A 13318-nucleotide genomic window follows, 5' to 3' on the forward strand; every position below is an offset into this window, starting at 1 on the left:
GTATATCGCATGCAGCCACTTAGCCGGCGTTGCAGTGGCTGTGGGGACCACGCATCCGAGACTCTGAAGGAAGAATGACTGAAGAGTCTCGCGTTGAGGCTACATTTTGGTAAACAAACCGCGTTTCCGGGTGGAAACGGCAGTGGGAACCTATAGAGCCAACTTTGAGTGCTCACTCCAGCCCTAGCTGTGCGGTGTACATTTAAAAAAAACTGCGACATTTCACACAACTTTAACACGACATGCGTATATTATACATCAAACTCTTGAGCTACTTCTGCTCTCACTCAGGATGTCAAAATATAAACGATGTCATGTATAGTGTTTGAGATATTAACGTTTGTTTGGCACAACTCATACTAGTTAACTGCCGCGGTTCCGGGTGTTTTGCTGTGATTTGTTGTTGTGACGTCACGCTGATTCCTCGTATATACAGTAAAGGTGTTATGAAGGCAATGAGTTTGTGTGTGTGTGTGTGGGGGGGGGGGGGCACACCCTAATTAAAATAAAATAAGTAGGAAATAATCCTTAGTTATCATACAACATGGCTAATTTATTTATCGATTATTTAGAATTTTGCACAAATTAAAATTAAGACAATATATAGATTCTTTCGTTGATTTAAAGCCCTCTGTGAGCTTTAGCTTCCCTAGTCAACAACACATACCTGCTCAATGACTCTCTGTTGCTACCTTGCCGTGGGGGATATTCCTGACATTATACTGTGATCTCTCTGCATGCATGACGACGTTGGTTAATAATATAGATCCCTGCTCTCATTACTCACCTTTGTGTTCTCTGCATGACGTGGGCGGGCCGATCAGATCGATCCCCGCCGGCGATAAACGTTGTGAGTGCAGATCTCCAGAGGCCCCGGCTGGTGATTGTGTTTGCGTCTTTCCAGATGGTCACTAAACGGAACGCTCATTGATCTGGGGAACGACTACCGGCGTCACATGTCTGGGGGCAGCCTGATCATTAGCAGCCTGGACAGGGACCAAGACGCAGGGATTTACCAGTGCTCGGCCTTCAACGTGTGGGGCTCCATCCTCAGCCGCAGAGCCTGCCTCCAATTTGCATGTAAGTGATCCCCGCAACTAACTAACATGTTTCTGGCATGAACCTTCAACACGTGCGATGGGTGCAATCATGTTGTGGTGGTGCTCTTCTGTGAACTCTGACATGCACGTATTATGGTCGACCTTTTTTCTTGTTTTTCCATTTAGCATTCCTCATTCCTCATTGCCTGCTGGGAACAGCTTTCCGAGAGGGAAATGGTAATCGAATGAAATCAGATGCAACAAACACAGAGGGTGAGGCAGCTTCTGACTGCCTCTGAACTCCATTGATTCTCGTTAGCGGTTTCAACTCTGACAGCATCTATACGCTCTAGTCCGAATTGACTCGTATAATTTGCCAAGCGATATACGCCCAGCCCCTCTGTGATCCCCACTTGAAGCAGACCAACCCAAATAATGATTCAGAAGTGTTAGCGTCTTTCTAATCAGCAGCAGCCAGTTTGTTGCATATGTATATATGGCAAATGCCGAATGGATCAGACAGTGACGGGGGGCTGTCTGTGCCGGTCTGCCAGCCTAGCTGAAAGGCGGGTGGGAGTGGAATGTGATGCTGCTGTGGAGTGGGGTCCTACCTTCCAGACAGGCGGTGGTGTCGAGGCACCTCTCTCCCCCCTCCTGATCAGGAGGACCGCCGGCTATTGATCATGTCCCACAGATAGAGAGCCTTTCACTTCCTCTCAGGAGATGGGCTGCCATTATGCCTATAGCCCGGTAATGAATCTCACTTGTGGGGCCTGGGTGAAGAGCAGAGCTGCTTGACATTTATTGTCTTTCCTAATGCACAGTGAGCGAGGTCTAGCAGATCAGAATGGCCGATACTTCACTGTTTTCTCCCTGTAATGAGGCCATCGCCCTGAGATAGAAATGCCTCCTCGCCTTCTTCCCTGCCTCCAACAGTCAACCGCAGCTGCTGTAAGTTAACAGGTGTCCGCAGCGGATTTTCTGTTCAAGAATAAACACTTGGAATTAATTCCTAACCTGCGCACCTCGCCATCAAAATACATCATTAATGATACATTAATTAACGATTCCATCGCATACTGCCTTCAAATATCCTATACACATTCAGAAGGATAGAGCTGCACTGCAGTGTGGCACCTCTGGGACAAGTAATGCTGACCTGACCGTACGCCAACAGACTTTGCAAGCCATTTCACTGTCGCAGAGACAAACGACTAAAGTCAGGATGAAAGCATGATTTCACTGTCGCAGAGACAAATGACTAAAGTCAGGATGAAATCATGATTTCACTGTCGCAGAGACAAATGACTAAAGTCAGGATGAAAGCATGATTTCACTGTCACAGAGACTGACTAAAGTCAGGATGAAAGCATGATTTCACTGTCGCAGAGACAAATGACTAAAGTCAGGATGAAATCATGATTTCACTGTCACAGAGACTGACTAAAGTCAGGATGAAAGCATGATTTCACTGTCGCAGAGACAAATGACTAAAGTCAGGATGAAATCATGATTTCACTGTCGCAGAGACAAATGACTAAAGTCAGGATGAAAGCATGATTTCACTGTCACAGAGACTGACTAAAGTCAGGATGAAAGCATGATTTCACTGTCGCAGAGACAAATGACTAAAGTCAGGATGAAATCATGATTTCACTGTCACAGAGACTGACTAAAGTCAGGATGAAAGCATGATTTCACTGTCACAGAGACTGACTAAAGTCAGGATGAAAGCATGATTTCAATGTCGCAGAGACAAATGACTAAAGTCAGGATGAAATCATGATTTCACTGTCACAGAGACTGACAAAAGTCAGGATGAAAGCATGATTTCACTGTCACAGAGACTGACTAAAGTCAGGATGAAAGCATGATTTCGCTGTCGCAGAGACAAACGACTAAAGTCAGGATGAAAGCATGATTTCACTGTCACAGAGACAAATAACTAAAGTCAGGATGAAAGCATGATTTCACTGTCGCAGAGACAAACGACTAAAGTCAGGATGAAAGCATGATTTCACTGTCACAGAGACAAATGACTAAAGTCAGGATGAAATCATGATTTCACTGTCACAGAGACTGACTAAAGTCAGGATGAAAGCATGATTTCACTGTCGCAGAGACAAATGACTAAAGTCAGGATGAAAGCATGATTTCACTGTCACAGAGACAAATGACTAAAGTCAGGATGAAAGCATGATTTCACTGTCGCAGAGACAAATGACTAAAGTCAGGATGAAATCATGATTTCACTGTCACAGAGACAAATGACTAAAGTCAGGATGAAAGCATGATTTCACTGTCACAGAGACAAATGACTAAAGTCAGGATGAAAGCATGATTTCACTGTCACAGAGACTGACTAAAGTCAGGATGAAAGCATGATTTCACTGTCGCAGAGACAAATGACTAAAGTCAGGATGAAATCATGATTTCACTGTCGCAGAAACAAACGACTAAAGTCAGGATGAAATCATGATTTCACTGTCACAGAGACAAACGACTAAAGTCAGGATGAAATCATGATTTCACTGTCACAGAGACAAACGACTAAAGTCAGGATGAAATCATGTTTCCGACGCACTCCCATCATCTCAATCGTTTGGTGTAAGGTGGTGATAAAACTCAGTCCGAGCTGTTTTAACTGTTTTAACTAACTTTAACTGTCTTCTCATCGTCTTGATGTGCCGACAAAATCAAATGTGTTTAATATGATCTTAGTCTTGGCTCATGCAACTGGTGAAGTTCAATGACGTGAACATTGCTGTCTCCAGCACCAAAACAGGACACAAACAAACAAATGCAGTTATATGTCCGGTGATCGCGCAGCTCGCCGATCACGGACCAATAGCAGGCCGCGCTGTGACTCTCCAAATTGACCTCACTTCTGGCTCCAACTAACCAAGATGGCGACGGTACAAATGCCAACCTCGTGGCTTCAAAACAGGAGTCCAAAAGCCAATGGATGATGTCACGGTAGCTATGTCAGTCTACAGTCTATGATGAAAACTAGGGATGTCCGATATTATCGGCCTACCGATATTATCGGCCGATATTAGCATAAAAAAATCGATATCGGAAAATATCGGTATCGGTTTTCATGCCGATTTCTTTTTTCTTTTTCTTTTTGCTTTTTTAATACAGGGGCAGTCTCACTGAGAGGAGTGCCCTGTTCACATTCACACACACATTCATACCTGGAAGCTGACCAGTACAACCACAGTCTGATCTGTTGGCCTCTGATCAGCTCCACTGGAGCGGTTGGGGTTAAGGGCCTTGCTCAAGGGCACCTCAGTGGTGGTAATGAGGGAGGGGCAAGCGCTGCCTTTTCACTTTCCCCACCCAGATTTATCCTGCCGGTCCCGGGGATTGAACCGACGACCTTCTGGTCACAAGCTCGCTTCTCTAACACTTACAACTTTAACACAACATGCATATTATATATTAAACTCTTCAGCTACATTAAGCTACATTATGTAACTTGTTACGTGAAATTTTGGTGGAAAAAAAGCCCGCTTATATCGGTATCGGTTGATATCGGTATCGGAAATTAAGAGTTGGACATTATCGGATATCGGTAAAAAAGCCAATATCGAACATCCCTAATGAAAACCCACGCGTCAAAAAAACACAAGTGCTTTGACCAGACCGATCGTCCTCACGCTGTAATGGTGGGCCAGCCATTCTTGTACGTTCCAGTGATTGTGCTTAGAGAGGCAGCTTGCTGCAGCTGGGCCCGGGCCTGCGGCTCTCACAGTTTGAGTGTGTGGTCAGTTCAGCCCGGTGAAACCCATTATTCTTCTGCCCAGAGATGAGAGAACTGTGTCCCCTGGAGCGACTCCCCCACTCCTCCCCAGCACTCGGCGAAATCCGGGGCGAAGGAGTCACCCTCTCCTCCTTCCCTAAGTCATTATTAGCCGCTCTCTGATTCGCCCCCCTGCTGCTTCTAAAAAGCAGCGCTGTGCTAATGATGAACGGCTGTTTTAATAATGCTTCCTCTCAGCCGCGGGGCACGAGGCTGGCTGGCTCCTCCCCCCCGCCGGCGCCTTCAGAATCCTAGATGTCTCCAGGAGGTGGACTGTGTATTTACCCCGGGTGGCCTGCGGGGATCAGAAGCGAACTCGCCTCTGTCCAGCGTTTCAAGTCGTCCGTCTCCTCCTGTGGCCTCCTCTGTGCCCCGCCGCGACTTGACCGCGTGTTTGAGTCCGCCGCGGTCATCGGAGAGCCGCTCATTAATCTTACCCGCCCACGCACCCTGGCCCACTTCTCTCTCCCGCAATCTTCCCCCCTCCTAATTTCTCTTATCGGTCACACTGACTTTCTTTTGTTGCTGTTTGTTTGTGTTTGGAAGGCTGCTCACTCCAGGCTGCTCACTCCAGGCTGCTCGCCAGAGGCTGCAGACAGGCTACAGAGCTGACTGCAGACACCCCCTCCCTTCTCCAATCAGTCATGAAGCCAGGGGTGGTTTATCATCCCAGGTGTAGATTTTGTCTGCCAGCAACTCCTCATTCATTTTTTGCAGGGGATAAATTGCACTGAGAGTATTGATGGGGTAGCTAATGCTTTTAAGTGCAAGAATACACCACATTTAATAATGATGTTGCTTATTGCTCCTGGCACGGCTAACTGTAATTTGTCACGCGCGCTTCCCCTGTGTTTGTTGAGGCCAGGGAAACCCCCCCCCTCCCCCCCAACCACCTCTTCATTGGATCCCGTTTCGGCCTAATCTCTTCCTTGCACAAACGTGTGGTGTTGCAGGCTGAACATCACCAAGTGGGGGCATCTATTTCATCAACTGGCTTTGAAAGCATTGCAGGCTTTCAGGAGCTGCAGGCCCGAGGCAATCAATGATGCCCTATTAAAGTCCCACAGCTTCAAATGTAATGTGAAAAACAAGTTTAAAAAAGTCATCATGTCCCCTATAGATTTTGAACTCTATTCACCTTATGTAGCCCCGCCCACTTGGCCCAGTTGTGTTACGACTATCTGTTCAAAACGCCGTCTGTTTTACCTGGTCAAACCTAGTCTGACTCACTGGCTGCAATTTCACATTGAGTGGTATTGGAATATATGACATTATATTTTACAGATTGTAACACCTGTTAATATAAGGTTAAGTTTGTGTTTTATGTGTGTTATGTTAATATAACACACAATATTATATAAGTACTGTACTGTCACAAGAAGTGTAAACACAATAGGAAGTAATTGGCTGACCCCTGTGTTGGAACATAAGGTGAATAGTACTTAAAAAAAAATCCTTTAAAAAAATCTACTTGTCAAAAAATTCATGAGAATCTTTTATTTGTATTATTTCATTTTAGTTGTCTGTTATTCGATGCTGTGACGTTCGTGATCGTACATTCTTTGATCTTTCTGTCTGATGCAAGATCTCATTTGATTCTTCAGACCTTGATAACTTCAAAAGCCAAACAGTGAGGAGTGCTGTCAACGTGCGTGAGGGCCAAGGAGTGGTTTTGTTATGTGGGCCGCCTATGCATTCTGGAGGTAAGTTCACCACATGCTTTTACATAATACCACCATGTGATCCGAGTTTAACTGAGTTGAAATCATGCACTCACACCATCTCTTATGAATGCATGATTCATACTCTGCCTGAAGAATTGCCTCCAATCTGTTTCCCTTGGCAACCTTTGATAAAGGATTACCTCCTTACTCGCAAAGCTAATCTTGTTTTTATAGCCATTTATGTGTATACATGCTTTTAGTCATCATTCCCTTATTTCATACAGAACGCTACGAAGCAAATCCCTGCTTGGTTGTTTTTCCCCCCCTTCATTTTTCATTTTGATTCTTTGGCTTAGTCGAGCAATATGTTCCTCAAATTGGAGTCTTAACCCACTGCTAAGGCAATGTGGTCTGAATCCTACATGAGGTAATCCATTTCTAATTGGAATGCGCAACATAAAGGAATGCAGGCCTCAATTGCACTCTACTACAACAAAGAGAAGTAACACGTGGAGAAACGTTTTGGATTTTTGCTTTGTGCGTGACACAGTCTTACTTGAACATATTATATCTATCTCTATCTTACTTAATACTTTTTGGAATAATAATTTGGTGGTTGCACTGCACATTTGATGGGGGGGGGGGTCGATACAGCAAAGTATCACAATATTTTAATTTATTATTATTTATTCAACCTTTATTTAACCAGGTGAGTCCCATTGAGATGACAAGATCTCTTTTTCGAGGGAGCCCTGGCCAAGATAGCAGCAATACAGTTTGAACCAGACACACAATCAAATATTAAAAGCACATCTGTCAAAGCATACAGTTGCACACAGATCACAGAATCAAAAGCCAAAAAGACAGACAGAAACGCAAAGCAGCACATAAGGAAACATTCAAACACAAAAGCAAAACATGTATAACAACATGTATGAAAGCAAACATTAAGAGCACATATAAAACAAAGACATGACTATGACTATGACTAAAAGAGAGACAGGAGGAAAACGGGCCATTTTATTTTGCGCGGCAATATTGTATCGATACACGGACGCCAAGTATCGATCTTTTAAAATTGCAATAATATCGTAGTGTGACTTAAGTATCGTTATAATATCGCATCGTGGGGCCTCCGATGATTCCCACCCCTAATATTTGGGTAACTCTTTAAATGACATATGCCACAAATAACTACCGGTAAGTAATATCCAGGTAAGATAGATGTAATCACTAATTAAAGCATTAGACTGACTAGTAATTACTGAGCAACATCCAAATGAAAAACCAGTAATTGTATTAGATAAGTGGTACTAACACACACTTTTGAAAAATTAGAAAGGTGCCGCGGTGAAGGATACATTTGTTAGAAAAAGGAAGAAACCCGATGGCTGCATTGATTCTCTTTCCCAGAGTGATGCTCATTACAGAAAGACAAGTGACCACACCTGTGCACAAACAATCAATGTTTTTTCTCATTAGCCGTCTATTGCATAGCACTGCCAATTAATTGGTTTAAATGAAGTACTCTATATAAAGGCCATGTTTTACTGTTTGGTTGTGAAAAGGGCGGGTATCATATCACATGACCAAGAAATCCTGGTTGCACTCCTTAAAAATAAATAATAATAATAATAATAATAATAAATCTTGTGAACCTCCAGGGCACATTTGTTGCAACACATTATATATTTTAGAAAAGACCAGTGCTGACTATACAGTACTCGCATAGGTGTACAAACATACTCTATAGTAATTTACATAACAACAGAAACCCTAGAGCCTGGTAAAAAGCACTTTTTTAACTTGTATATTACTCAGTAATTACCGGTCATTTTAATGCTATAACTAGTTATTACATCTATTTTACTTTGATATTAATGAGTTATTTGCAGTTAATGGCCTGTCATTTAAAGGGTCACTCATATTTGTTTTATAACATACACAACACTCAACATACATAGAGCCCATTCAAATATTTGTTACTTGCATTGCAGCAGGTATTTCCTGCTCATGTTTATTAGCATCACAAAGTTATATCGTTTCTTCACCATATACAATCTGTAGACAGCTAAGATAGCTGTCGTCATGACAGGCCAACACAAATCCAAAAATAGATCTTTACATTTCAGTTCAGCACAGTTCAGTTTGAACGGGAGTCTACAAGTTGGAGACAAAAGGTGTATATGTGCGCTGCTGGCGTGTTCTCTCTGCTTGGCCCCGCCTCTCTCTGTGTGTGTGTGTGTATACAGAAAACTGAGAACACGGACAATGGCTGCTGCCAAGCTTGTCAGCGCGGGCCTCTATGCAGAAGCTTGAACAGTGAGATGGCCAAATCTCTTTACAACAGTACAGTTTGTAGTGCAGCGCATTGTGCAGCTGCTCTATGGGATAGTGGGTCAGAGGGCCTAGTGTGAAATAGAGTTTGACAGCTTTCCATTCTGCCATAATACGTGTTTGGCTGCTGTTAGCGTCGCGAGCGACCGTGTTTTCTCACACATTCTCAGAAGTGAATGAAAGTAACGCACGAGTTCAACATGCTCTCTCTCTCTCTCTCTCGCCTCCTTTTGCATTTTGATGCATGGCTGTTGTAAATAACCTTGAACTCCAATGAACCTTCGTCATCCATTATCTAACAACTATAAGGCATCCCTGCAGCTCTCTAACTCCGCCTCGCTGCCTCTGAATCCTGCAGTAGACTTTGCCCTGCACACCAGCACATTACTTATCACATTACATAGACATGGCCACAAATGAAATATCGTCGCGAGCTAAAATGATTGCATTACTTGTGTGCTCCATCATAAATATTTGTTTACTCTGGGCTCAATTATTACGAGACGTTTCCTTTCGTGTGTCACAGCCGTGGCACATTAGAAGCGTTTCCTGTTGCATAAATTGCCACCGTGTTCGACATTAAGCGAGGCTGTTGCACGCTACTTTGCCGTCCGCCCCCCTCGACTTACATTTTGCTTGACAAATGCTATCGCTGCACATTACGGCCACACAGCTCCGAGTCGGGGATACACTCGCTCCTGCCTGCTAATCAGAAGGAGTTTGGATCTGCATGGCTGCACCCACCTCCTCCCAAGACTCTCAATCCCCATCCAAAGCTCCAGAGGCGGCTCGCTTCCTCACGCGACCGGATGTGTGAATGACAGTTATTGTACACCTTCTGACTTGGAAGGTGCCTCACCTCCAAAGTGGTAGATTACACAGAGCATCTCCTCACGTCTGTAATTCTGCGCGGCGTGCTCTCTTCTTCGGAGTGACACGGTAATGCATCGTGGCAGGCCTCTCCTGTCTTAAATTAGACCTGCTGCTTGAGAAGGGGCGTGGCATAAATGAGTCAGGAGTCTTGAGGACCTCCCCCCCCCCCCACACCCACCTGTCCCTATACCGCCGTCCACCCTCCCATCTATTCATCCGTCCACCATCCATCCATCCATGTACCAAGTCACTCAGGGACCCGGGGAATGGAGGCCATGTGTCAGGGGAAGGCCAGTGAGGCGCTGTAATCCATTTTGTTTCGCTCCCTTTCCTCAGGTCCGCTCTTTGCTTTGCACCGATAGCTATTAAATTTGCCATGTCTCGGTATCTCCTCCGAAGAAAACTGAGATAAGGGAAGGGAAATTGTGTGATAAAGTATGATATGCCCGCAGCGGGCTGCCTTTCATTCTGCTCAGCCATTCCCCAGCCGTAGCTATAGAGGGGCTGATGCACTGTATGTAATACGTGTGGAATTGGTCGTGCATAGAAAGAGGAATGGACGTGGACCACCACTGCACTGCATTTAATTGTGTTTCTCTCCATCCTAGAGCTGACCTTTGCGTGGATCTTCAACGAATATCCATACTTTGTCCAGCAAGACACTCGTCGGTTTGTCTCCCAAGAGACGGGCAGTCTGTACATCGCCAAGGTGGAGACGTCGGACGTGGGGAACTACACCTGTGTGGTCAACAACACTGTCACTAGGGAGAAGGTCCTCAGCTCTCCCACACCGCTGGTCCTCAGAAATGACGGTAAGAACACCGTGTCCAGTATACTGGGACGTGTCATGACCGGTGCTTCTAGACTCTAACAATAAAGTTATCATCAGGCTTAGTTGTCCAGGAATTTCTAGCAAACACTGGAACCGATGACACATACTGTAAGTGGCTGTCACATTAAACAGAGGCGATAGCTCACCTGGTTAGCAGACTCGAGTGGCTCGGCTGAACTCTTTGTTCATCTGGACAGCCCGGTCTGGTGTGTTGGTAGTGCTTGGCAATACTGATGAGCACTACTGCTGCTCATTTATAAACATAATACTTTACAATACAAGACGCCTACAAACAGGCAACGTTACATCATATCAAACTAAGGAACATACAAACGGCCACACCCGTCTTCTGTATGAATCACATGATACGGGGAAGGGCTGACACTGCCACGGAAACCTCTATAAGGACATCCCTATCGCGTCGCTTCCTCAGCTTCGCCTCCTTCTGATTGACAGCCATCAAGTACCAATCGTACGCAAGCACGACCGTGACAGAGGTCTTTGTCCTTGAATTCACTATAGAGTTTTTCTTATTGCCTGGTCCAGCCGTCATGGTGGCTCTCACTGCTCACACCAACTGCCCAGTTCTTCTTCTATTGATTCCAAACAAACTGTTGGAAAAGTAAACGGCATCACTTCTTGAGTGACAGAGGATTTCTTGTAAAGACTCGACAGACACCGGCTGTTTGAATGAATGTTCAATCTTTCATGAACTGAGTGCAGGCAGAATCACTTGTGTTCTATCAATCGGACAAAGAGCAGGAGAATGGACCGCAGATTTACTTACCTAACACATTTTTACAGATTATTAGCAACAATTTGTCCGTTTACGAGTGTTCCGCATAATGTGTTACTGTTTAGAAACAAATCTCTGAATTTGGTTTCTACGCACTTGAAGCATCCAAATCACTGAGCCATGGGTTGTGTTAGAGGGGGCAGAGATGTGAGTGTAGATGTCATGTCATCACTTAGCACAACTTGTCAAAGTCTTTAGTGACCTTTAATCTGAACAGACATGTGCACGCCCCCATAGCAGCTATTACTGTCAGACCGGCGGGTTGTAATTGGTTATAGTAAAGGGCATAGTAGGCTAGTGGCTTTGAGAGGAGAAGTCTTTGCCCTGTTGTAGTGATGTGAATATGAAATCCAGTCTGAAACCAAGTCACTTTGCCACAGGTGATCAATCTCTCTAGCAAAGCACACCTTTTCCCTGGTGTTTTCTCTGAATATCTTAAACCACTTCCCATTCTCTCTCTCTTTTACCAGCCTTTCACTGGTCACTTCTGCTTGGCACACGCATGCTAGGACTCCATAATATTGGGGGGGGGGGGGGGCAAACTGACATTGCAATGTATTTTGTTTCTGCGATATATATTTTGATATGGATTTTTGTTGTTGAATTTTTCACTAAACGACTTGAATAGCTCTATCAACCCTTGCCTAGTAGGGGGTAACCTGCGCGGGTGTCATAGTAGGAAGTGAGTGTGTTTTTAGCTGCAGCCAGAGTGAGCTGCTGCAGGATGCTAAGTGAGTAAAGTTACCTGAGTTAGCAGGAGAAGTCGAGCTTGGAACACCACCGAGCGGCCGTGCATCGTGATGTTCGCTGCTGTAGCTGCCCGAAGAAAGTGCCAGTTCTCCACTGCAGAGTCGGTTCCGTTAATTTGCCTGTGTGCACGTCCTGCGATGGGACTATTGCGCCTGGCTGCACACATTGCGATGACGATGCTGAAACGATTATTGTGCAGCAGCCCTATAACGCACTCTCGCGCACACACACACACACACACAGACACGCACACACACACGCACACACACACACACACACACACACAGACACGCACACACACACACACAGACACGCACACACACATGCACACACACAGACGCGCACACACACACACACACACACACAGACACGCACACACACATGCACACACACACACAGACACGCACACACACATGCACACACGCACACGCAGACCTCTGTGTTGTGTTTGCTGGCTCCCCGTGTTATTGCTTTGTCTTTGATCCAGGGTGTGAGGAATACATGCCATTAATCACTGATGCAAAAGGCTCTTCCTCCATTGTCTCTCTTTTGTAGGAGTAATGGGCGAATATGAACCCAAAATAGAAGTTCACTTCCCCGATTCGGTTCCAGCTGCGAAGGGATCGCTGGTGAAACTGGAATGCTTTGCTCTGGGAAAGTAAGTGGGCCTCAGTGTGAATGTGACACCAGCTGGCACCGTTCTGCATGAATTAGTGTGCTACTCAAGATGCTTTGAGGACGGGAGGGTGCGTGCAACCTGTTAGAGGCATGAACGTGAAGTAGCGTTACTAATCATAGTATCATCAATCCAGTGGAGAACAAGGACTACAAAAAAAACATGCTAACAGAAATCAAAGTTCTTTGTGAAATCTGAACAAGTGGAAGTGGATGCTATAGCCCAGATTTGTGGGGAACAATCATTTAAAAGGCCTTTGCTTCGTAGACTCCTCTGCATGCTTTATCACATTTTTAAGAGGTGCAGCCGTTTCTATGAGGGTGCTTTCTCACTGGGGACCCCGGGACCGTTTCCGAGCACACTTGTCCCTCAAACTGACCCCAGCAGGTCCGGTTAGTTTGACGAGCGTGAACGTTGCGTTCTGTGCCCGGGGGTGGAACAGCGAACCGTGACAGGGTCCACTTGAAAAGGTGGTGTGGGGAACGCTTTGGGCCATGCCCGGGGACAGAACACTTGCGAATGTGAACGCCAACCGTACCGAACCA

The 13318-nt window shown here is 45.2% G+C and overlaps 1 protein-coding gene across 1 annotated transcript in view; it reads left to right on the forward strand.

Moving 5' to 3' along the window:
- Nucleotides 1–13318, forward strand: part of cntn3b (contactin 3b) — a gene marked incomplete at both ends in the record, with an annotated part of 50769 nt that overhangs the window by 17528 nt on the left and 19923 nt on the right. Inside the window, 4 exons of the mRNA XM_083660730.1 lie at nt 905–1080; nt 6450–6548; nt 10328–10531; nt 12653–12755. Coding sequence (XP_083516856.1) covers nt 905–1080; nt 6450–6548; nt 10328–10531; nt 12653–12755 — 582 coding nt within the window. The remainder of the gene's footprint in view (nt 1–904; nt 1081–6449; nt 6549–10327; nt 10532–12652; nt 12756–13318) is intronic.

This window comes from Poromitra crassiceps (genome assembly GCF_964638095.1).
Source record: "Poromitra crassiceps genome assembly, chromosome: 25".
Taxonomy (NCBI): Eukaryota; Metazoa; Chordata; class Actinopteri; order Beryciformes; family Melamphaidae; genus Poromitra; species Poromitra crassiceps.